We start from the raw sequence: 23,539 nt of genomic DNA on the forward strand, positions 1-23,539 counted from the left end.
GTCAAGAAAGTACTTTTTAGTTTAAAAACTTCCTGGGAAATGCCGATATCGAAATGGTCCGCCTACAATGTGGGCTTAGCCTGCAGTCATGCCATGAAAGGATATGCCTATGGAGTGGCCATCGCTTGTGGCAAGGACACGGAAGTCGGAAAGATGGCGCAGCTGAGTTTCGAAAAGCGACCGAAGAGTAGAGTGGCGAAGCATCTGCAGCAGGTGGGCTGAGGAGGTTTCCATTAGAGAGTAAAAATAACAATAAACCCTTTCTTAAAACACTCCCTTTAGTTCAGCTGCTATATGATCCTGGTGGTGGTCGTGTGTATAATCACCATATTCTATACCATTTCGTTTCAAGCGTTGCATATGGGACTACAGGTGAGTTTCTCACTGCTAATGGCCTTAATGCCCCTATTCTTGCCGCCGCTGCTGTGGTGGGGCCTGTGGTTCACCAAGAATCGGATGTTGAAGAGGCAGTGCTTTGTGCGGAACCTTCATGCCTCCAGCACAGTGGGCCTCACCACGGTAATAGTTTCTGATGCCACAGGGACCTTGACCCGCCGCCAGATGCGCGTTAGGGAGATCTTTGTGAATATGATGCTGTTGAGCGGCGACGATCCGGATATCACCGACATGGGAGAAACGTTCGATGAACTGGTCAAGGCTATGATCCTTTGCAATGATGCCTACGTCCCCCCGGGTCAGATTGGAGTGCCCAAGCTCAAGAGACACCTATATGGGAATATGTTGGACATGACGCTGCTCAGATACGGCATGCAATTCGAGTCCGACATCGATAAACTTCGTCGGGATTACGAAAAGGTGGCCAACAAGACATACACTGACTCGGATCGCCTCCAGGTGACGGTGCACAAGCTGACCGATGAGGATGGCAAGGCGAAGCTCATTCTGCTGATGAAGGGTCACTGCGATGCGGTACTCCGCCGCTGCGGAACCATCATCGTTGACGACGAGGATTTGCAGATTGACGATGTGATCTATGACATTATCTCCAATTTGTCGGATAGTCTCGTGGAAGCGGGCCGTCATGTCCGGGCGTTTGCCTATAAGGAGATTGACCGGGAGGTGGAAGTCCGCCGCTTTTCGCTATTTCATACTGGTGCTAGAGATACGGATTCCAGGTACCGCGACTACATGGCTGTGGACACGTTTAACTTGAGATTTTTGGGTATGGTGGCTGCCCATTATCCGCCACGGAGCACCATCAAAAGTGCCGTCCACAAGTGCCGCACGGCTGGAATCAAAATAGCCATCGTCACCAGCCAGAAACCGGAAACGGCCAAAGCTCTAGCCCTGGATGTGGATATCCTGGGTGGGTTGTGGCTCGTTGACCAGACCAATCTGCGAACGGCCACAGGTGATACAAGTACGGATATAGTGGACATGCTGGAGATTGCGGGACTCAAGCCCAATCACCAGAAGTGGCAGATCGAACAGCTGCTCCTCAGCCAGCGGGACTTGGTGTGTGCCAATTGCTCCGTGGATCAGCATTACATGATTGTGGACGCCTGCATCCGAATGGGCGCTGTGGTCTCCGTAATTGGTTACAATCTCCATCATACTCCAGCGCTGCAAAGGGCAAATGTGGGCGTGGCCAAGTTTGGAGGCGCCACAACCTGCGATGCTGGTGCCGATGTCATTCTGTTGGACGGCTCCTTCGCCACCTTGGTTGGTGTCATCTCCCTCAGTCGCCTCTTCTTCGAGAACATGAAGAAGGCAATGGCCTATTGCATGGCTACCAACATTACCTTCCTCTTGGTCCACTTTAGCTTTCTTCTGATCCAGCTGCCTTTATGGATCCGTGTGATATCCGTCTTTATTGTACAATTTATGGTGAACTTGGTAAGCGTGCTACTTGCAGTGAGGGAATCATGCAATCTTAGATCCTTTTTGATAGATTCCTGCTTGCGCCCTTATAGTTGAACTTGCTGAAGAGCGTCTGATGATGCAAAAACCCAAGGTCTACGATGACCATTTAGTCAATAGGCGGCAAGTATTTCTACTAAAATGATATACTTTCTTGTTATTATCTTGTTAATAATTTTAAATTTAGACTCCTGTTTGTGACACATATTTTGGTGGGACCTATCGAAGCCGCCGCTGTTTTTATAGTTTACTTTAAATACATGGCCCACCATGGATTCCTACCTAAGACCTTGTATGGCCTAAACTACAAGTGGTATGACCCGAATGTGGATGATATCATAGATACCTATGGCCAGGAATGGGTACATTTTACTGAAACTACTTCTTTAAGACATAAAATATAGTTTTTTTTTTTGCAGAACCATGCCACTCGTATGCAGCTGGACAATAAAGTGGGAAGCCTAGTCCTGATGTGCCTCATCACAATGCAGGCCGTCAATCTGATGCTCTCCAAGACGGCGCGTGCCAATGTGCTTAATCATTGCTTCGACAACACGTCCTTGTTGGTGGCCGTCTCGTACCTCATCGGACTCATCATCTTTATTCATAACATGGACTTTCCTGAATGCTTTTATTTATCCCATATCGAGAGGTTTGTTTTTCGACACCTACTACAGGATTACCTATATTAAAAATGATTATTAATTTTTCAGCTGGCTCATATTATTTTCGACTGTCTGGCCGTTTGCTATTTTTTTGATTGTGATTGAGTCTACCCGTCGATACTTCCTAAGGCTGTTTCCGGAAAGTTGGCTGGAAACTTTGACGTACTACTGAGTAAAGGACTTTCGACAAAAAGTGTGACTTTAGCCGTAAACTTTTTATAATCCATACCTGTGTGACTTTGTGTGCCTCGTAAACCCTGGTTAGAAATAAAAAATCTCAGCACTGCTGAAAATAATAGTTTAAGGTGATTTTCGGTCTGCGGAGAGTGCATTCTCCTATGATTTTTTTATGCCACCATAAAGTTTTTATCCACCCCAGAAAAAGTCTTTAAAAGTCTTTATTTTTAAAATATTGCATTTTATTTGCGAATAGCTCGAAGCTGTGGTTCGTGGTGGTGGTGGTAGTTGTGGTGTGTGTATTTTTTTTTGGTGGTTTGGTGGTTTTTAGGCTGCCCGTTTAAGTGGGTTTTTAATTATTTAATTTGAATCGCATATTTGGCATCTACATTTAATGACATGAGTAGGACTTTTCACGGATTTTGCATTCTTTGAACATCAATATTTTACTTTAACGTTACTTTTTTACTATACGCTTGTAAATATTCGTTTTTTTAAAGATTTTATGTTTTTTTTTGGTTTTTGTATTTTGATTAAACTTTGTGTGAACATTTATTGAATAATGTTTTGTTATTGTATATCGGTTATCGCTATGTAAGTACTATGTGGGGATGTGCACTGTCAACAAAGTAACTGGGGGCGCTAAGGTGATAGCTCTCGAACCGGAATCGGAAGTGAATTCCTTGTGAAAGTTAGGTGGGTGCCGGAGATTGGGAAAATCTAGCTAAACTCAGACCAGAGACCTTTCCATACATTATCCTTAGGTGCGTCTTCATATATGTACTATTATAGCTTAAACAAACAATATACATAACTGTCTAGGCGATCGCGGTTTTCGATGTCCTGAAACTGTCCGTTCTAAAACTGAAACCGAACTATCTATCATATTCTATCAGCTGCTGGTGGCTTCTCATCTCAGGGGACTCAATGTGGCTGAATCAATCAATTAATCAATCAGGCAACTGAAGCTGAAGGCGGTGGGATCTCTCTGATCGGGGTTTCTACCTCAACTGTCTGTCTAAACTTTTTCTAAACTCTCTGCTTTTTTTTGCGATTTGACTTTGTCTTTTGTTTTTGGTTTTGGTTTTTTTTGTGGCTTTTAAAATACTTTAAAATTATTGTATTATCTCTTTAATTTAGTAGTTTGGTTTGGTTTAATCTTAAGTTAATATAGATTTAAGTACACACATATATATTTGTTTCTGTATATGCTTGTATACGTGTTCGCATGTATTGTATATATATATATATTTTATGGTACTCGTGTTTTTTGGTATCTGCATTCGCATTCGTATTTTTTTTTGTGTGTATATTTTAGTTAAAGTAATTTGTTTAAAGTAATTGCGTTTACATTTATTTCTATTGAAGTTTTCTTGGTTTTTTGTTTGTTTTTAATTTGACACTAATTTTAGGTTTCAATTTGTTTAAAGTTTTAGATCTGTTCTATTAAATCGAACATTTTTTGTGCGGATCAGTGATCTGCAGTGGATCAGTGGAAATAAAACATCTCATTGCAAATAGACTCTCCGTTTATTCTCTGTAAAAAATAAAATCGTGTAGCACGAGCTCGAGATTTCGCTCAGATAAGTTCACAGTTAGTCCCTAAAGATCGGTATGTTTATATAAATAGCCTTACTACATTGAAAAGTTCGCATCAACTACACAAACATCGTATGTGTCCCGTTCCCGACATCTCGAGGCAGAGCTGGTACCTACTCCGGAGCCAATGTGTGGGTGCGGGTAGTCGTCGGTCAAATCGGACTCGGTCCGCCGCCGGTGGTGGGCAGCCGCAGGTGGTGCAGGTGCAGGTCACTGGGTTAGACGCCCTGGGCGAGGCTCTCCTTGGGCAGGGCCAGGATCGGCTGGTCCACCGCCTGGTGCGGAATGATGAACGGCGAGGTCAGCATCTGCAACGGTCTGCAGAAACGGAATAATTTATAGATGCCCCTTCCACTCCTCATCCCAATCCAATATCCAAAACTTCCACTACCATTGGTAACCAGGGAACAAGGAATATGTGCATGGGTTTTGGACAACTCACTCTGCGAAACTGGTCGCTGTGACCATCGGCTGCCGGACCGAGTGAAGGGCCTGCGAGTTCTTGGCCCGGGCCAAAAGGCTCATCACGGTGCGCTTTGTGGGATTCATTCCAGACCGGGGAACGCCCAGCAGCGGTCGCTTCCGTCCCAGGCCTCCACCTGGTACACAAAGAGATACAAATAGATGTGTTATATTTTGAAATTTTTGAAAATAGAATCTTTTTTTTCAGTGCAAAAGTCAAGATTAGTAACAGTAAAGGCTTCTCGTCCACCACACTCACCTATGTTGATGGTCTTGACGTTGCGCAGAGCGGGATGCAGGAGGGCGGTGCCCGGGGGCTCCAACAGGGTCAGCGTGGATGTGGCCGCCCCCTCCCCGTCGCCGGGCAATTGGAGAGCCGTGCCACTCGCCTGCGTGGTGGGCAGCCCGGCCATAGTGGCCCCGACTCCGGTGGCCGGCTTTAGGAGTCCTCCGATTCCTGCGGCTGTCAGCTGATGCTGCAATGCCACCGCCATGGCTGTGGTGTGCACTGGATGGATTGACGGCGGAACATGAGGAAAAGAATGGAATGAATGGCAGTTGGGGGATTACTCCGAACGAGTCTTTGTTCTGTCTCTGGCAATGGAGACTTTCCATACCCTTTTTGGGATAATTAGGACCCGATAGTCTTGATAAATACATAGATCTTCATATGCTCCATAAAAATTACTCATGCGCCATGTATTTCAATTAAACTTGAAATGTTTCTTCATTTTGAATTTGAATGAATAAACTATATATTTTAAAAAAAGCTACTTTAATTTTTAACTGATATTCAATGGAAGCGAAAGTTAGCTTTTGAAGCTAAGTCAACACTGCGTATGAGTAATAAACTTATATACTATCTATAAATCCGATTCCAGATAGTTAATATTCAACTACCCTTGATAAGTAAGTCCTATACCGAACCAGAATACACCTTAATACCCTAGAAACCAATAATCCATTGGCTTTGCTTCCATTGGCTCTCCAACGGAGCTGAGATTGCGTTCCCTGACTTTTGCAGGCACTTTGTCAATGGAAGCAGTAATTTCCAATTAATACCCAGACTAAACCACTGCTGCCGAAGAGAAGTCCACTTACGTGCTGCCGCCGTCGCCGGTGTCGCCTGTCCCGTGAGATGCTCTCCGCAGGCAGCCGCTGCCGCTGCACTGGCTCCGCCGTGTGCCTGCTGCAGCAACTGGTGGAAGTGCGTCTGGTGGCTGTGGTGGTGTGCCGCCTGCTGGTGTTGATGTTGTTGCTGGTGTGGCTGGTGGTGTCCATGGGCGTGGGTGTGGGCGTGCTGGTGCGGGTGGGTGTGATTTGAGCTGGCGGTGCTAATGCTGGCTATGCCGGAGATGGCCAGACTAGCGCAGGTGGGCGAGCACTCTAGCTTGTCGACGGTCGACAGGCATTCCATGCCGCTGGCGTCGTTGTCCGATTTGTCATCGTTGGACGTGTCCATGTCGGCCAGTCCGCCGCCCAGGCCACGCCCACTGGAGCTACTATTAGAGTTGGCAACGCTGATCCCCGCCCCCGAACCGGTGCCCGGGTTACTTGTATTAATGGTAGGACTGAGTGAGTCGTCCAGCGAATGGGCACCGCCCAGGCCGGGCGTGGACGTGAGCGCCTGCATCTCCCACATCTGTTCCTGGCGGATGTCGTCGTGGTAGTCCTGCGGGCATATGAAATACATAGTGGGATTAGCCGAGGACGGTGCTGGGTATGTCCCATCGTTCGTGGGAGCAATTAAATTTAATTCACGTTTCCCTGGCCGCCGTCGCTGGCAATAAATGCGAATTTTATTGGATGTCAATTAAAACTTTGTGCGCCACGTTTTATGTGTCGCGTGTTGCCCGCGGAGTACCCTTTGAGCAGATTCCATTTTCCGGCCCCCCAGGATACATCCAGGCTAAATAATATAATATATATATGTTTTTTAGGGTGGCCCTTTAGAAGACTTCTTTAAAAATTACTCATACGCCTAGTATAACCTGGATTCTATACAATTTAAAAGCTTTAACTAATTATTTCTCTGACAATAATGTCTGTAATAGACCTTAAAGCCTACATTTCTCAATCAACAAGGTTCACTTTATTTTACCCATATCCTATATACTCACATCTGTGTATCTGTGAGTGCTTAATGCAATTATGTGAGTGGTGGTATTGCGGGTGCGGGTGTGAGAACGATTCAAAGGATACAGGCTGGCACAGGCACAGGAAACTCTGGATACACATTTCATCAACCCCATTAACCGACTAACTCGTTTATGAATATATATCTGAATTCGCAACAAAATCGCGCTCACACAACACATGTATCTGTGCAGCGCTCCTTTTCCTATTTCCTGTTCCTTTTTTTTATTTTTTTATTTTTTTATAACCTATCCCGTTCCCAAAGAACTGTCACATAAGGCAGCGTTTTTATGGCACTCTCTGGCAAAACATAAATCCTGATTGCAGATGCCATAAACAATTTCCCGCCAGGTGGGTGAAGCTTAAATATGTCACAGATGAGATTTGCACGGACTCCCAACCCACAGGACACACACACCATTACCACACCACACCACACCACAACCACCTCATGAGTGTATATATATAGCCCAACAATTTATCTAAATTGAAACAGTTTCTTCTTTCGACGCCTTTGTCTCTATCGCCTCCTGTGTTGAAGATATCAAATAATTTCTATGCAAATTTTCCAACGTGTGTAATCGGATCGGAATAACTCAGAGGGGGAAATTGTGCATCAGGAGACAGTTTTGATGTTGCCAGCAGCCGGCAGTCAAAGGCAGGCCAGGATGTCAATATATTAGATTACCCAAACTCCATTCACAAACTCCGAGCCCCTCAAATCCAAACTCATACCCTCAGGACAAAGGCAGGGGAGGCATGCGGAAAATATGCTTAAACAATGTGGCTTAGGTGAGAATTGAATTTTGTGGGAAATTATAGATCAAAAGATGGGGTCTCAGAGCATAATTTTCCATTGCGCTCATTTGTGATTCCCCTTGCCGTATTACGGTCCTGCTCTGCTCCAGATATACGGATATATACGGGCATTCCGTTTAAATTGTTTCATGTCCAATCCCCACATTTCTGCCTGCATCTTAAAGAAGATATATAAATAAAGTATGCCGGGTAACTGGGCAAGTGTGGTTGATGCCCAGGACGTGCCGTGGCCCAGAAGTCTACCAATCGCCCGGTCTGCTGGCTACAGATAGTAAACGGTTAACATTTGTGTCTCAAGTTGGGAAGGGAGTTCCAACCAGCAGAGGGAGGCACTTCATCCCCGACACTCTGAGACACTCACACAGGGATGCATGTATGTTTGTATGAATGTATATGTACATACAATCCTTGCCACCAAAAGACGTGGGGCTCGATGGCGATGGCAGTGGCAGTGGCGTGTCGAGCTCCACACAATGGACAGAGGAAGATGCCAGCCAAGTTCTCTAGCCAGCAAGGAGCAAGGAGAATGGAGAATGGCGAGCATGGGCGGAGCCCAGTCGAGTGCCAGTGGGGGCGGCAAATGTAATTACAGCACAATGCAATTTAGTCAGTGAGCGAGGAGCGCAGGAAACCCGCTGCATGCCACGCGAACACCAGAAACACGGAAGCTGAAGTCGATAACGAGCACAACCTTGGAGGAGAGTCCTCTATAGTCCTTTCCTTCTTCTACACTTCGGAAACTATTCTCTATAATTTCCACTAATTTTTCAACAAATGAAGAAAGCTATAGAGTGAAGTTGTAGGTGAAACTTTAAAGAAAAGAATGTTAATAAGACTTTCGCTTTTAAGTTTATTTTGAAGAACTTAAATTTCTGGAAAGCCTTTTAATAAATGATTTTTTTCTCTCAAAAAATATAAGATTTTAATTTTAGAATTTGTCATAAATCCTGTAATTAAATACAGTTTGAGAAACCTCTTTTATTTAAATTTCATTAATTGGATGAAACTTTTTTGAAACCAAAGCAAAGTAAAAAAGTTTCTAGCTTCTGTTGGGCCAAAAAAATCGCAACGCAAGTTAATTAAGGATTCATGCATCCTTCAAGTATTTTTTTCTTTATGTGCCATAACTTTAAGCTGCTTGTTTTTGCCAACTTTAAGATGCTCATTTGGCCCGCCCGGGCAAAAGCGGACGAAACTTTAATCATTAATGGGTATTAAACGCAAACAATGCCCCTCAAAAACGGTTGCTGGGAAACAGGGTCGAGTCTGGGGACTTACCGGAACGAGAAAGCGGCGCACTTCCGCCAGGGCGTATGCGATCCGGGCATGAGCCTCCGCCGGAGCCGCAATTGTCGAAATCTCCACGTGCAGGTCCTCGAAGAGATGGGCATAGCGACTGTCGCCACTGGCGCGCAGCTCCTCCTCCTTCCGTCGGTCCCGCATCGAGCCGCGCCCCAGCACGGCCATCTTGCACATGGTGTCCTCCTGCAGGCGCTTCATCGAGTTGCCTTTGGGTCCGAGCAGCTTTCCCACGAAATTGAACTGTCGCAAACGGAGAGAAAATGCAATGAAAATGTTTACCTCCATGGTGAATGGGTGGTTGGGTAGGTGGGATGGCAGGATGGTGTTACCTTGGGATGATCTCGCACTGGCACCGCCACTTTGACGGCCACCTTAACTGGTTTGTCGCGTGTGATGTCCAGCATTTTGAGTTTTTCTGCGAAAAAGAGGAGAAAACAGGGAAATGCATTCGGTTAATGGCGGTGTAATTAAACGTGTAATTTAACTTTATGGCCCAGCCTGCCCCCGCGGGGTTACTGAATGGCCCAAATTGTCGTTCAGGGCAAAGGAAAATAAACAATTTAATGTTATTTTTTCACTAGTACTTTGGCAACAAAACATATTTAATAAAACCAAGCTGTAACTTTTGTAAACAATTTCAGAACAACCAATAAAATAGTTTTGAAATTAAATTTCTTAAACAAGCCGGCAAGCAGCTACCCACTTCTTGAACTTTAATTAAATTGAATGAGAAAATTCCCTTTGAAACGCTAGATAATGTCGTTTATGTGCGAATTTAATGCAGTGAATAAATTTCACACTATTCACCCTGCTATCTGCCCCCATGAGTGTGCCGGCGACAGACGGAAAGTTCATCGGATTATCTCAAACTGACTTGTGTCGGCGCACCCACATCCTGGTTACCAAACGCATCGGCATCCTTTACACCTTCTCGTATCTTGTATCTGGGCGTCTCCTATATCTTGTATCTCGGCAGTGTTGCTTTGTATCTTTAGCTGCCCGCAGCAGACGTTGCGACATTTGTAAACATTTGGCGGAGCCTTAAAAACATCAGGGGGTGGGGCTATGGGTATGGGTGTGGGATACATCCTTCTCAGTTACTCAGTTTCTTGTGTTTTGTAGCTTTCGCTCAGTTTCAGCTGTTTGTAACTAATTAAGCAAAATGCTTCTGCACACAGGCACAAACCAAAGGACGAGGTGTTCGGTAGGGCAGAGAGGGCGGTAGGGGGCAGTATGGATAAATCTGTTGACAGGACCAAACATGAAAACATTTTTGTTTGCTCTTCAGCTCAGGCTCAAGTCCTGGCAAGGACTCACGGGGACACACAAACACTCACAGGCCTACTCACACTCACAAACGTACGTAAAAGGCGAGAAAAAGCACACACCTGCACACACACACACACAGTCGTACAGCTTGAGATACACTCACACAAAGACATCGTCACTCATTAGCAGGCGAAATGGCTTTCTTAACACCTTTTGTCGTTGCCTTTTCCAACGGAATGCAACATTTGCATTGCCAGTGAAGAACATTTAGCATTTTTATGGCTAAAAATTATATTTCAAATTAATTATTTAAATTTAAGAGTTTAAAAAATAAAAGAAGAATAAAAAAGCAACCATTTTGTAAAGGAAATCTCATTAAAAAGCAGCATATCCTCGCCAAAAATATATATACCCACCCTAGGTAGCTGGCAACCCTGTCTGACACTTCCTCTTGTCTTGGCTATTAGGCCACCTCCTGCCCAGCCCCCTGCAGACAGCCAAGCCTTTCTGTTTCTCTGGCAGTTTCTTGTCAGTGGCAGTAACATGCATAAGTAGCTGGCAGTTGTCAGCAGAGTGCATTCTGATGGACTCGACCCAAGGAGCCTGGCGGTGGAAAGGTGGAAGGTGAAAGGTGAAATGGGGGCAGGGAGAGCAACGGAAAGCAGGCCAGGTGCGCTATTTCAAGCGGCTGGAAAATTTAGATCTGTGTTAATTGTTTGGCATTGCAGCGAGCATGATATTTATGATGGGTCGTCAGACCTAGTCTTGGGGCTTAACATTTTTCATTTCTGGTTGATTAATTACGCCCATCAGGCGACTGTTGAACGCCGCCTAAAAGGTTATCCGTGTTCTCCTTCTGCCTGCTTGTCCCACAGAAATTAGATTAATTTCCATTTCATTCAAGGGGAATGCCAAATGCCAAAATACCAGCAAAAGTTTTGTTGTTTTTCTGAATCTCCCCCGGGCCACCCGGGGCCGCCAGGGCCACCATCCTTGTCGTACTTTTCAATTAGCGGCATTTCACCAACAATTAATTTCGCTCCAAATAACTTTTCACTTTAATAAATTCAATTTTTCACCATAACGAATTGCTCGTTGCTTTTATTTGCAGTATTCTATGGGCATTTATTTTAATTGAATGATATTTTGCACAATAGTCGGGTCGGTGTTACGGATCGATTCACGCTGCTGGCAAAAATAACTTTGGCCATCTTGCATTTAAAGCGCCATTAATTGGTCTTTTACACAATGATTATGTAAATTTATTGATTTACCTGTCCCAATCGACCCTGTTCGACGTTGCTCTCGGAATGAGCAAAAGCAATAATAATAATAATTACTTTTCGCTCATAGCCATGACAATAATAATTATTATTTCTCTTGTTCACCCGCTATCGCCATCGCCTCCGCCGCACTGCCATTTAAACTTTCTCTACAATTTCTGGTACAATTTGGCAGAGTTTTCGGTTCCCCGGGACTGGAGGTGCGAGGGAATTTGGCTGGCGTGGCCTAATCTCCACTAATTTATGGCCAGAACGACCATTAACGTAATTAGGTATGCATTTCAGGCCAGAAGACCAGGTGCAGTTGCCCAGTCCACCTGGAATTCCTGCCTACATAATGGATGCAACGATAGTTGGCAGAAAAGTCAACACCTTTAGAAAATGTAAGCACAGAATCGGATAATTGGGAGAAGGCATGTCCTTAATTTTTAAATACTATCTTAAAAAGGAAATGCAATGTTTAGTTTATTCATTTTACAAGATATTTTATATCTTGTGTTTTTATCCTTTAGAGACTCTTAGGAAAACATTTTATGTATAATAATTATTAATAATTTTCTTCAAGTGCATATCCTGGCTTTGGTTCAAACTCTAAATGGAAAGCACTTGACTAAACAATTGATGGTGTATATCAGATTTAAATATCAACTTGGCCGCAGCCACAAACTCTACTAACTTGCATTTCCTCCAGCCTTCCGTTTTCCGGTTTCCGCCTCCGTATCCGTATCCGGTTTCTCCCCACCGATCCCCCTTCCCCTTCATATTTCTTCCCCGGAGGCAGGTTGCTAAACATTTGCTCAGTCACTGCAATTGTTTCCGTTTGCCACTTTTTGTTTCTGTTCAGAGTCTGTGTTTTCCCGATGCCATATTTTCCGCATTTTCCTTTAGCCTGCCGACTGCCAACTGCCGCCTGCCGCCTTTCGTTTGGCCTTTCCGGGTCATTTGCTCGTCCGGAAAAGCGGAAAACACTGTCCTGGGCCGCTGCCTACACCGGAGTCTGATTTTTTTTTTCTTGCAGCCAGTCAGTGGCAGCCCTCTGACTTTTCTTTAGTCAGAGGCCGCTCCTGCCTCGGGGGCAGGCACTTGAGCTAACACACACCGCCGCCTGGCCCCGCCCGTCACTAGCGCCCCGAGTCCTGACCCCTGCACTGGGTCGGAAAATGCCTGGCAAAGAACCCTCTTCAGAGCGATGACGCTGTCTTGGGCATGATATATAACCCTTTTATTTCCTCAACCTCTCGAGCACCTGGCTGCACAGCGAGAAACCAAATATAACCGTCAGAGGTGTCAAAATTGTCCGTGTCCGTGTCCGTATCCGTGGGGGATTCCCGAATGCAAAAGTTTTGAGATGTGCCAAAAATAGTGGCTTGGTTGGTGCATTTCATATTATTTAATATTTCTTGTGGCAACCGTCACTGCAACCTGTCCGACTTTCTCAGGACTACTGCATTGTATATCCTGTCGAGAATTTATTTTTGGCCACCTTTTTTTTTGCCGTGTCGACTTAGGCATAGGTCACGTGGGAGTCAAGTGTATGAATGTATATATGCAAATTATTCAATTTCAAAGTGAAGAGATTCCCTCTTGTCCTGCCCAGGATCCTACTCCCCACTGACAGCTGACCGTTGGCCATTTCAATATGGCCCAAAGGGGCTGCCAGTTTAATCAACATTTTGTCAGTGTTAATGTCTTTGGCGATTTCTCGGCTCGTGGCCGAACCATTGATGGTCCATTTAAGCGATTTTCGACAAGATACCGATGATCCTGATACCTCGCCCCTTCAGGCTTACCCTCCCCTTCAAGAAGGTCTCCCTTTTGGTTTAACATTTCCCCGGGGACGGATTACCACGGAATGCGTCTCGTTAGTCGAAACAAAAGTAAAAATAATCATAAAAAAAGGAAACAAGAACCAACAACAAAACCAAAAAGTCAAGTTCTGCCCTTAAGCATACACGAGGCAGTGGGGCTCAAGGAAAGGAGGCGGGGCCCTGGGAGAAAGTTAGGAGGAGGAGCTAAGCATCCGCTACTGCTTTCTCTGCTTGTTTATTATATCCCCTTTTTATGCCCGTTTCTCAGCTCCTCGCTTTGGCCTCACCCTGGCGACAATCTGTAATCCAATGTTGCCATTTTTTTTTTGTTTAAATTTCCAGTATTGCTGGGATTAGATTCAAAAGGGAATAGCAGCAACAAAAAAATCAGCTTTGATGGATATATTCCGACGCTTTTCCTTCCCCTAGCCATCCCCCTGGCACTTTTATTTTCAGTACTATTCTGATGTCTTTGTGTTTCGTTCAGTTAAAGCCAAAGAAAGTCCCCCGATTCAGGCTAAAATTAAATTGAATTTTTGAGTTCAAATGAAAGGCAAAGAAGGACAACAACAATAGAAACGACAAATAGTTTTGTTTTCGCACATGACGCAATCGACTTCTGTGTGTTTATGATTAAATTCCCCCCCCAAAACACCCAACATCCAAACCCCCAACCACCATTTGCAATTCGCTATCGGTATCAGCATCAGCCAGTGTGACGGCGAGAGTTTTTACGACGGATGCCAGGATGCCCGCTCGCTTTTATGTCCTTCCTTAACTTTTGCGTAAACAAGTCGAAAGTCGAAAAGGTGGAATAGCAGAAAAAAGAAGCACCCACCACACACTCCCAGGCAAATAGAGGTTAGCAGACAAAGTCGTTTCTCGAGTGTGGGGTTTTCTAAATGCCCTCCAGACCATATAAATACCAAGGTGGAGATAGTAGTGGTGGTGGTGGATGGCTTTTCCTCTGTTTACCCCAGTGCCATGTTTGCTTTTTTGTTCCTCTCCTTGTAGACCCGATTCGATTCGGTCTTATCCAGGGATATACATAGTTTGGAGTGACAAACTATAAGACCAAAAAAGGGCTTAAGTGAAATGAACAAAAAACTAAGAGTTTCAAACGATTCAATTGAACTGTTAGGCCTTGCTTAAAGTACGAGGAATGAAATGATAATCCTAGCTAGTGTTTCTCATCCAAAATTTCTTTAAAATCTTGTCAAGACTCTGCACAAAATCTAATCAATACTCTTTAGACAGTTGCCGGCAATTATATAATCCACATATATGTATGTACACATACCTGAACCTTTCAGGGACCTCTCCTCCAGCGCACTTAAGCCAGCTTTAGAATCCATCCTTTGTTGCTTTTGTTGCGGTTGACTGCAAAGTGAAAGAATGTGAATAATCTATATGAGCATGTAATAATAGTTTGAGGCCAAAGGGATTTTGTCCCTTTCAAGTTTTCAGCTAAGCCATTTCCCCCCCCCAAGACCCTTCGATCCTTGCTAGCTTACCTCTCAGAGGCACTCCCCCCGTGCGTTGGCCCATGGGCCGACATCTTGCGGTAAGCTCGTGTAAAAAGCTTAAGGAAAACTTTGTAAAATTTTTATCATAATGCAGCTGACAAAAACGCCCCCAACATTGTAAATACTTATGAAAGTTGGCGGCGCCAGAGACGACTACGGGCCCACAAAAAATAAGAGGGAATTTTGTTTCAAATCTGTTGATAAGTTTCATAATGAAATAAGCCAGGACAAAGTTGGTAGCAGTTTTTACGCATATCCCCGAAGACAATCGAAACTTGGCCCGACTAACCTCCTCCATGCCGTCCCAGAAACTTTTGGCAAATCTTTATGAATATTGATTGCAACTGACCGACGGTAATGATGGCGAAGCTGATCTCTGGCCTTTGTTTCTGTTTGCGGATTGAGTTTCAATATTGTCAATGTTTGGCTCTATCTGCCATAGCTTTTATCCTCACAAGCGGCACTATCCAGCCACCCACCCACTCTCAGCCCTCCGGCCATGTTGAAACCAAACATTTGCCCCATTTGGAATGTCGAGTATCGGTTTCCACCACAGTCACAGTCAGCAAATACTCACAATATTGCCGGCAAATTTGAAACGACATAAAATACTCTCTTCTTTCGTTAGTCCTTTTTTTTTGCTTTTTTGCAAAACTGTATTCAAAACAAACTAAACTCATATCATTCTGAAAGATGTGATGAGTACTCCTGTGGATCTGCTGAAGCGTAAGTGGTGACCCCGATTCTTTGTGCTCAGGGATAATTGGCCAGCATGCCCCACTAAATTCCAGATAACATCAGAAATCTCTCCTTCTAGCTCTGGCTCTGAGTCTGGGCATAAAATCATAAAAAGCATTGCAATCTATATATATAAAAGAACATCGTGTTTTATGTTACACCACTTATAAATCAAGAACGGAAGAACAGATTTGAGTGAAAATTGGTAGGGAGGTAGCTTAGAGCCAGGAGAAGGACATAGGATACTTTTTGTCCCGTTCGACAGCGTTCCTCCCTGGCCCATACTTTTTTATTTAGGCAGACAGCTAAGAAGAAAATGTCAAATGTCAAAATGTCAGTTACAAACGAAGTCAAATTCATAGTCAGGCTCTCAAATTTAACAACGAACCAAAAAGATTGTGTTGCTCTGAAATCAATATTAAAACTATTTCTATTAAATAAATAATTAACAAGTGGATTGAAGTGAAGTGAAGTTTAATTAATAATGCCGCGACCAAGACGGTCGAATCTTTCCCGACAAAGCCGTAATGCAAGAAGAATACAAAATATTGCATATGAAAGGACTGAAGAAGAACGAGAAATTGCACGTGAACAGCGCCGCAATAGTATGGCTCGACTTCGTGCTTCTCAAATAGATTTCAATTTGCGACGCAGATATTTAGCTGATTTGAATCGAGCTGCGTTTCGATACGATTGCAGCAATGATTACAGCTTGCATCCTAGCAAATGGACGCATTGCATTGGGCATTGGGCAAATGGACGTTGTTTGCGAGTATTGTGGTGCATTAAAGTTTTCCGGAGAAACGCCTGGATTATGCTGCGTTAATGGTAAAGTGAAATTGCCAGTGTTGACTCCGCCACAAGAGCCATTGTATTCATTGCTTTGCGGCGAAACACAAGAATCATTGACTGCGTCACAAATGAAGATGAAGCCACCAACTATCCAATTGAATTTTTAAACTCTTTGGACGTGCCTGGCTTACCACCGCACAATTTACGCCTAAAGGTTGGCTCCGTAGTAATCATGCTTCGAAACATAAACCAACCAAAACTGTGCAACGGTACGCGTTTGGTGGTTAGTAAATTGATGAACAATGTAATTTACGCTACGATAATGATAGGAAAATTCAAAGGTGAGGAAGTTCTCATTCCGAGGATCCCGATGATCCCAACCGATATGCCGTTTGAATTTAAAAGACTTCAATTTCCGATACGTCTTGCATTTGCCATGACAATCAACAAATCACAAGGCCAATCCTTAAAAGTTTGTGGTTTAAATCTAGAACATTCATGTTTTTCCCATGGTCAATTATACGTGGCATGTTCACGGGTCGGAAGACCATCTGCGTTGTTTGTTTTTGCGCCTGATAATAAAACAAAAAATGTCGTGTATCACAAGGTGCTTAAGTGAAGAGCAACCTATGTACTAAAATACAGAAATAATAATGAATGATTAAGGAGGAGAAACAAAGAATATTGTATACCCACAAGTATTACAGAATTTAATTAATTTGAAAATTATTCTTTTTTGTTTGACTTATTTTTTATGCGTGCAACAACAATATGCCACAGCGAAACGTGGCAGGGTACTGCTAGTAGTCGTATAATTTTCAGTGCCATAAAACACTCAGTCACGCTGCTTAATTGCCTTTTGAAGATGATTTGAACTATTTGTTTGTGTGCCCGAGTTGGCCAACTTTTAAATTAAAGCAGTTGAGCCACCTGGAAAATTGATGAATTTCCCGCTAACGAGTGGACGGGGTTATAGGGTCTTAGGTATACGAAAGCGGGTTAAAGTTCTTAAAATTAATGACAGCTTAAGCGCCCCAAAATCTGCGCCAATGTTTGTTTTTGTGCCTTTGTTTTAGTTGCCGCTTAAGTCCTTATCCAGTGTTGTTTTTGTCTCCCTTTGCCATTCGTTTCAGTTTTCCGAGGATTCCCCCGCTTTTCGCAACTAAGTTTGACGGATTTGTGCACAGTTTCAGATTAATGCTGCGATTATTGTTTACCGTTGAAATTACGTACAGTGGAACAAACAGATTTCTTTCTTTATTTATTCATTTATTATTTTTAAACTCTGTTTAGGAACTAAAACTCTCAACTACATTTTTAACTGAAGTACATTTCAAAAAGTTGTAGTTTAGAAACATTTTTATTTCAAAGTTTAGCCTGTTTTTTTTGTCCTTTAAACTTTGTTTTGGTATCCTGGCAAGCCATTTGGATCCTGATGTCATTATTCAATTTTATATTTTCGTTAAGGCTTCGAAAATGCTGGCTCGTAAAATCTATAGCATACTTAAGTGGGCTCAAGGAGTATAGAATGTTTCCTTTGAAACAAATCAACTGTTTAGTATTTTCCAAGCTTAAAGGCTCCTTAGAAATGTTTTTGCACTCTTTATTATTTATATACACTCTTTATAAATTTTCTCGGCTGCTTTGTTTCTCGTTTCACTGTGCATTGTGTCCTGTGTTTCTTATGCAAAATTTAACCCAGTGTAGAGTAGGTCGGTTCACTCGGTCGGTCGGTCGCTGTGCTGGGTTGGGTTGGCCGCTTGGCTGGTTTGCTTTATTCCTTCCCGCTCCTGGAGCACTCCCCCTCATCGACCTCTTTGCCGCTGCTGTTACTCGCCCGCTCTCTGTCGCACCCGTTTGTCTTTGTATAGCTCGGCACGCACGATTTAAGGATAACGAGGATGGAATGCAGGAAGCGAGGCAAATATTTACACAGTTGGATGATTTAGATAAAGAAGACATGAACATGAACCATAAAGACGAAGGAGGAGCGATGGCGACACTGACTGGAAAAGGGAGAAGGATGGAGGAAGTGAGGAAGGAGCAAAATAGGATCGGCAAGAAAGTAAGATAGGTCTCGGGAAGGGAGGGTCTGTAGCGGTAAAATAAACCCCCAGACATTATGAGAACTGGGACGGACATTATAAGGGGATAAAGAAATTTGAATACAATGAAGGGGATTTCGGTGATAGTCGAGAAGATTGCCGAGCGCCACTTCATGAAACATGAAATTGTAATCCGAATTAATGGCATTATTTTGCAGGAAGTCCTCCTGTCTCCCTGTCTCCGTTTCCCGCCCCTGCCTCAGAAAATTAGCATGCATTACCGCTGCCAATTGCCAAACGGCTGCAATTGAAGACAATTAAGTTACCGAACCATCTGCCTTTGATTTTAAAGTCCGATGTGGCGTGTGCTGCCTGCCTCTTTGGTATTCAGAGCAATGCTCACCTGGATAATTTATTCAAGCGAATATTGCAGTCACAGTCAACGGCAACAGCAATAGCAACATCAAAAATACAACAAAACAGGGTAGCAAAAAAAGGAATAAAAAATGAAAACCAAATGGAAATGCAAATACCTACAACACAAACAAACTGGAAGCACACACATTCTCACACTACGAACAAAACCAGCATGGGTGAACGAAAACTCTATATTTTCCACACCAAATCCACACCATCTACTACACCCTCTCAACCGGCCCTGGAATATCCTGGCACCCTGACACCCTGGCATCCTGCAGCCGTTGCTCATCCTGCGAAATGGGCCCACTTGAATTCTGTATCTGCATTTTCCCAGCTACGTGTCAAATCCGTCTAAAAGCCGAAGGGCTCAGCCCAGTCACCCCGCCATACATCCAGCCAGCCAACCAGCCAGGCAGCCAGCAAGCCCAGCAGATCTGCATGTAAATGAATGTATAACATATTTCAGCAGATTCGCACAACATTTGAATTATTTGGGCATTGTGTCAACATTTTCAGAATCCATAAATTCCAACCAGCCGATGCATAGCGAATCAAGTACACAGACCCTGCCACAATGCCACGCCATGAGATCCTTCAACAATCGGATCGGCATCAAATGAAAGCATCTTCCATCTAAGGATCTAAGGACCAGCACCATTCCAGCATCCTTTATACTTTTTCATTCTTTTCGCTTTGTTTATTTGTTTGCAACGAATTTATTTGACCAGTTGGTCAATATTAAAATTCGAAAATGAAATATTCAAAATGCCTCTGGGCTGCTGGCAGAGATGCTTTAAACCCCCTCGAAACTCAACCCTCAATTCTGGGAGCCACCACCCCTTTTGGTTCGTGTTTGCCTCCTAAATGCTAGAGGAATTCCTGACCGGAAATTGTTTCACAACCGTTGGCCAATTAATTTCAAAAAATAATGGAACATTTTTATTCCCAACCAACAGTGCACCGGAGAGCAAAAAAATATATATACTTCAGATTTATTGTTTCAATTTGGTTTTAAAAATGGGGAGAGCTTTCTGGTTTTTGATTTCTTAAATTTAAATTGTAGTTAAATTTATGTATAAAAGAATTTACTGATCAAGTCAAAGGTCTAAATCAGTGGTGGGCAAAACGCACACATTTATAACATTTGATTGTGTGCGTAAGCAGCGAAAAACAAAGAGAGCAACCCATTCACTGAGCGAAAAACTTTGTGTACTAATTCGTTCATCGGTAATTTTGTAAATATTGCACAAAATAAGGTACTTTTTGTATTTTTCAGACTTGTATAATGAATTTACACAATTATAATAATAAAATATGAAAATATAATACAAAAATAAAAGAAAAAATACGAACTATAATAAAATTAATAAAGATAATAAAAAAAAATAATAATAGGAATATAAAAGAAAATATAAAACGAATAATAAAAAATTAAAATAAAAAAAAAAAAAAAAATAAAAAAAATTTTTCTTCACAAATTTCAAGAAACATTTTTCTCAGTGATTTTTTTGTCGCAATGGTCGTGCTCCAGTGAGGTCCGATCATCGAATAAATTCATTTTCATTGGTAGAACAGAATATTTTTGGCGCTCAAATGAAATGAAATGAGAGAAAAATGCCAACTTTGGCCCTCTCACGAAAGCTAATGAGAGTGCTTCGGAGAGGAGCGAGCTCGCTCATACTGTGCGTGTGCCGGCAGCGCTGCAGCAGAATTTTTGGCCCTATGCTCGCGAGTTATGGGAAATGAGAGTTTGCCCACCACTGGTCTAAATCCATTTTCAGAATTTTAATAAAAATTACTCATACGCACTGTGGCCCAATTCAGTTGGTAACTCTTTGTAAAAAAATCACATAGTATCCATGATGTTGGTTGAAAAAGTAAATAAAATCTTTTGTAGAGTGTACCAGAGTATAGAAATGCATTTTCCAACAAAAACAAAAAACAAAACAAATTAAAATCTAGAGTAAATGAAACTGAATAGCTTTTGGAGAATTTGTTTATTTAATTGACTGTGAGAAGCACTCAATCTTTGGCCAAATGAATTCCTGGAGCTTCGAGCTCGGACCTGATTTGATGTATGGATTGTGCAGAGCGGCGGAATCGGCAGAAAGCCATTATGGTGTCATTGATTAATCGTTGTGGTTCTATCAAAGCTGCATAATCGGATATACCGCAGTGATGCACAAACATAGCCGATGCATTTCAGAAATTGATTTATTTGGAAGCAGGAAAATGGTTGGATGGTGGGGTGAGAGAACACATTTTAAATCTGAAAACTTTGCCATGGTCAGTGTTAAACATTAATCATATACCTAATCTAGAATTCATGACTTTCTCCCCTTTCTAATGAAGCACAAAAATAGTTACCCTCAAACCCCGAGATCCTGAGGGAATTTCGAGGGCATCTGACCCAGAAACTTTGTCGTTTTTAAGCTCCCCCCCAGTGTTCAGTAGATGAAAATCAAATTCATATACGTGTGCCAAATATCCATCTAAACGTATATACATACATATATATTTATAATTCGGCCACAAAAAGTAAAACTTTTTCCCTTTATTCCCAAATAAGTTGGCCGCAAACCCAGAAAAAAGCAATGCCAAAGGACCTTTACGCCCTCGCCGGCATTCCTTCATAAATAAATTTATGATTTGAAATTCCATTTCCCTTTTCTCCATTTTGGTTTTGGTTTTGAGGTAAAGGTTGAGGTTCAGGTCGGGGCTCAGTTTTTGGGGGTCTTATATGGGGAGTGAGTAAAGGGACCTCCCCAAGTCGCATTGACTTAACAAATTAGTGTTCATCAATAATCATCTGGGTAATAATTTATCAGAATTTTCTTTATTTGGCCAGGTCTTGGCGGAAATCACCAAATAAATGGCTTTCCACTCTATTTCCTGGCGCCCAGTCCCCCGCGCTTTTATTTATTGCCGCTGCTGGTGGTGATGAGAGTGAGATAAATCAAAAGCAATTACATTCATTCATTCTCGTTTATATGACTGCTATTCCCCCTATATATACCGGAATGCCCAGTCCCCGGAATTCCATTTTGGCCAACAGCCTCGGGGGGAATTAGCCCAGTTGCTGGACAGAAAGCACACAGACCCAAACACACGTTCTCCCCGCTGGCTATTTGTATTTCTGCTTTAGCAAATACTTCCCCGAAGCTACCTGAGCCACTCGAGTCGCATTCCAGGTGAATAATTCAGTTACTTTTGCCGAGCCATAGCCGGAGTCGTAGCCGTAGCCGTAATTAAGTTGTAACAGGTGTGAAACATCCCCACATTTCATACACTGCCGAACTGGTAAACGTGTCTGGAAAGCTGAAACTCAATATTTACCCAGTTAAGAACAAATTAAGGCCAGATTCCTCGATTCCTTGATGCCTCTGATTCCTTAGCTTCGAGTAACTTTTAGCCAAGTCTGGCGCGGTAGGTGGCTCGACAGAGTTCGGTTTAATTTTAATCCGGTATGCCAGAGCACATTTGTCTCAATTTCACAGTCACTTCAATTTTCACTTTGCCAAATGACAAATGCCCGGGAGCGCTTATTTCATTGCTTATTCATACGCCATACGCCGTAAACATTTCGCACGGTTCCACGGAGCGCGCAAATTCATTGGGGCCTGATTAAAGATGCATGCCTAAGGTGCGACGCCTTGTTTCGCTTTTAATTTCGGTCTCACCACCCATCAGACACCGCAGTCTGCTTTCCATGCCCTGCACAGCACCCACCCTCCTTCTACAGAACCGCGAATGTCCTGCCGTGGGCCGTGGGTCCTGTGCCGTATACCGCTTCAAGCCCGGGGAGATAATGTCATCCGATTTGGGGCTCCCCCAGAAACCGAGTTTCGTTACGGTTAAGCACTCCACAGACGGCACCCACAAACGGCGACAACAAACTTTCACTGACTAACTCAGATCCGGAGTGGAGCGGGTTCGAAGGAGTAGGTTTTTCGGGCAGTGGTGGTGCGGTGGTGGGCTGGTGTGTTGGGTTAGAGTGTGGTTATACCCCAGCACTTGACACAAGATAAACAATTTGTCTCTCTGCGTCACAGAAAAAAAGGCAAAGTGGGCAGCTTGGCGCCAAACACCTGCAGGTGGAAAAAAGGTCCTCCAAGCTCTCAACAGTCAGACAACAACAGTGCTTCCGAGGATGATACTCCGCATTCCGGAGATGGTGGTACCGTTCCGTTAAGAGCCCGACGTGCAACTGATTCCATCAGCAAAGGCAACCAGCGTTCGAGAAGGCATAGAACCAAACTGACAACTGTGGATGCTGATTCTGCGCAATCCTCTCGCTCCTCCAAGGCATCAAATACTGGGAACAGTGTTCTTAGGATAATGTGGTCCAGATGCCTTATGCTTTGGCATTTCCGTTATACTTTAAAATGCACGCTGCTATAATTACTTTCGGATTAGACAGGTGGATAAATGGAGAGCACGGCAAGACACTGCTTTAGATTTCTCAGATTTTGAACAGAAATTCGAGATTATTCCGGTTGGAGTGATGGGTAAAGTCTTCATTTCTTGATGGAGATTGCTCTGCCCTTGGTGTAGTTTTACCATTTGGAACTAGCTTCCAGAAATTGCATTTTAGCCAATTTTCAGACCGTGGCCAAT

The 23,539-nt window shown here is 43.3% G+C and overlaps 2 protein-coding genes across 4 annotated transcripts; one reads left to right on the forward strand and one right to left on the reverse strand.

The window, feature by feature from the left end:
- Position 1: 1 nt before the first annotated feature.
- LOC6495861 (sodium/potassium-transporting ATPase subunit alpha) lies at positions 2-2,844 on the forward strand. The gene is made up of 6 exons (XM_032450881.1): positions 2-213; positions 283-1,857; positions 1,913-2,004; positions 2,069-2,243; positions 2,301-2,533; positions 2,595-2,844. The coding sequence occupies exons 1-6, from the start codon at positions 40-42 to the stop codon at positions 2,716-2,718; spliced, it is 2,373 nt and encodes a 790-aa protein (XP_032306772.1). The 5' UTR covers positions 2-39; the 3' UTR covers positions 2,719-2,844.
- A 99-nt stretch (positions 2,845-2,943) lies between these two features.
- LOC6494755 lies at positions 2,944-23,146 on the reverse strand. 3 transcript variants are annotated; one of them, XM_014907460.3, is made up of 8 exons: positions 22,259-23,146; positions 14,702-14,781; positions 9,371-9,456; positions 9,018-9,281; positions 5,886-6,456; positions 5,044-5,292; positions 4,765-4,921; positions 2,944-4,640 (listed from the first exon to the last, which is right to left on the reverse strand). In XM_014907460.3, exons 2-8 carry the CDS (start codon positions 14,754-14,756, stop codon positions 4,541-4,543), a joined length of 1,482 nt encoding a protein of 493 aa, XP_014762946.1. In that variant the 5' UTR covers positions 14,757-14,781; positions 22,259-23,146; the 3' UTR covers positions 2,944-4,540. The 3 variants fall into 3 exon arrangements, with proteins under 3 accessions (XP_014762946.1, XP_044571135.1, XP_044571136.1); XM_044715200.1 differs by lacking the exon at positions 22,259-23,146 and adding an exon at positions 15,505-15,783; XM_044715201.1 differs by lacking the exon at positions 2,944-4,640 and having other exon boundaries at positions 4,761-4,921.
- Positions 23,147-23,539: the final 393 nt, after the last annotated feature.

Source organism: Drosophila ananassae, chromosome 3L, assembly GCF_017639315.1.
Source record: "Drosophila ananassae strain 14024-0371.13 chromosome 3L, ASM1763931v2, whole genome shotgun sequence".
In the NCBI taxonomy this organism is placed as follows: Eukaryota; Metazoa; Arthropoda; class Insecta; order Diptera; family Drosophilidae; genus Drosophila; species Drosophila ananassae.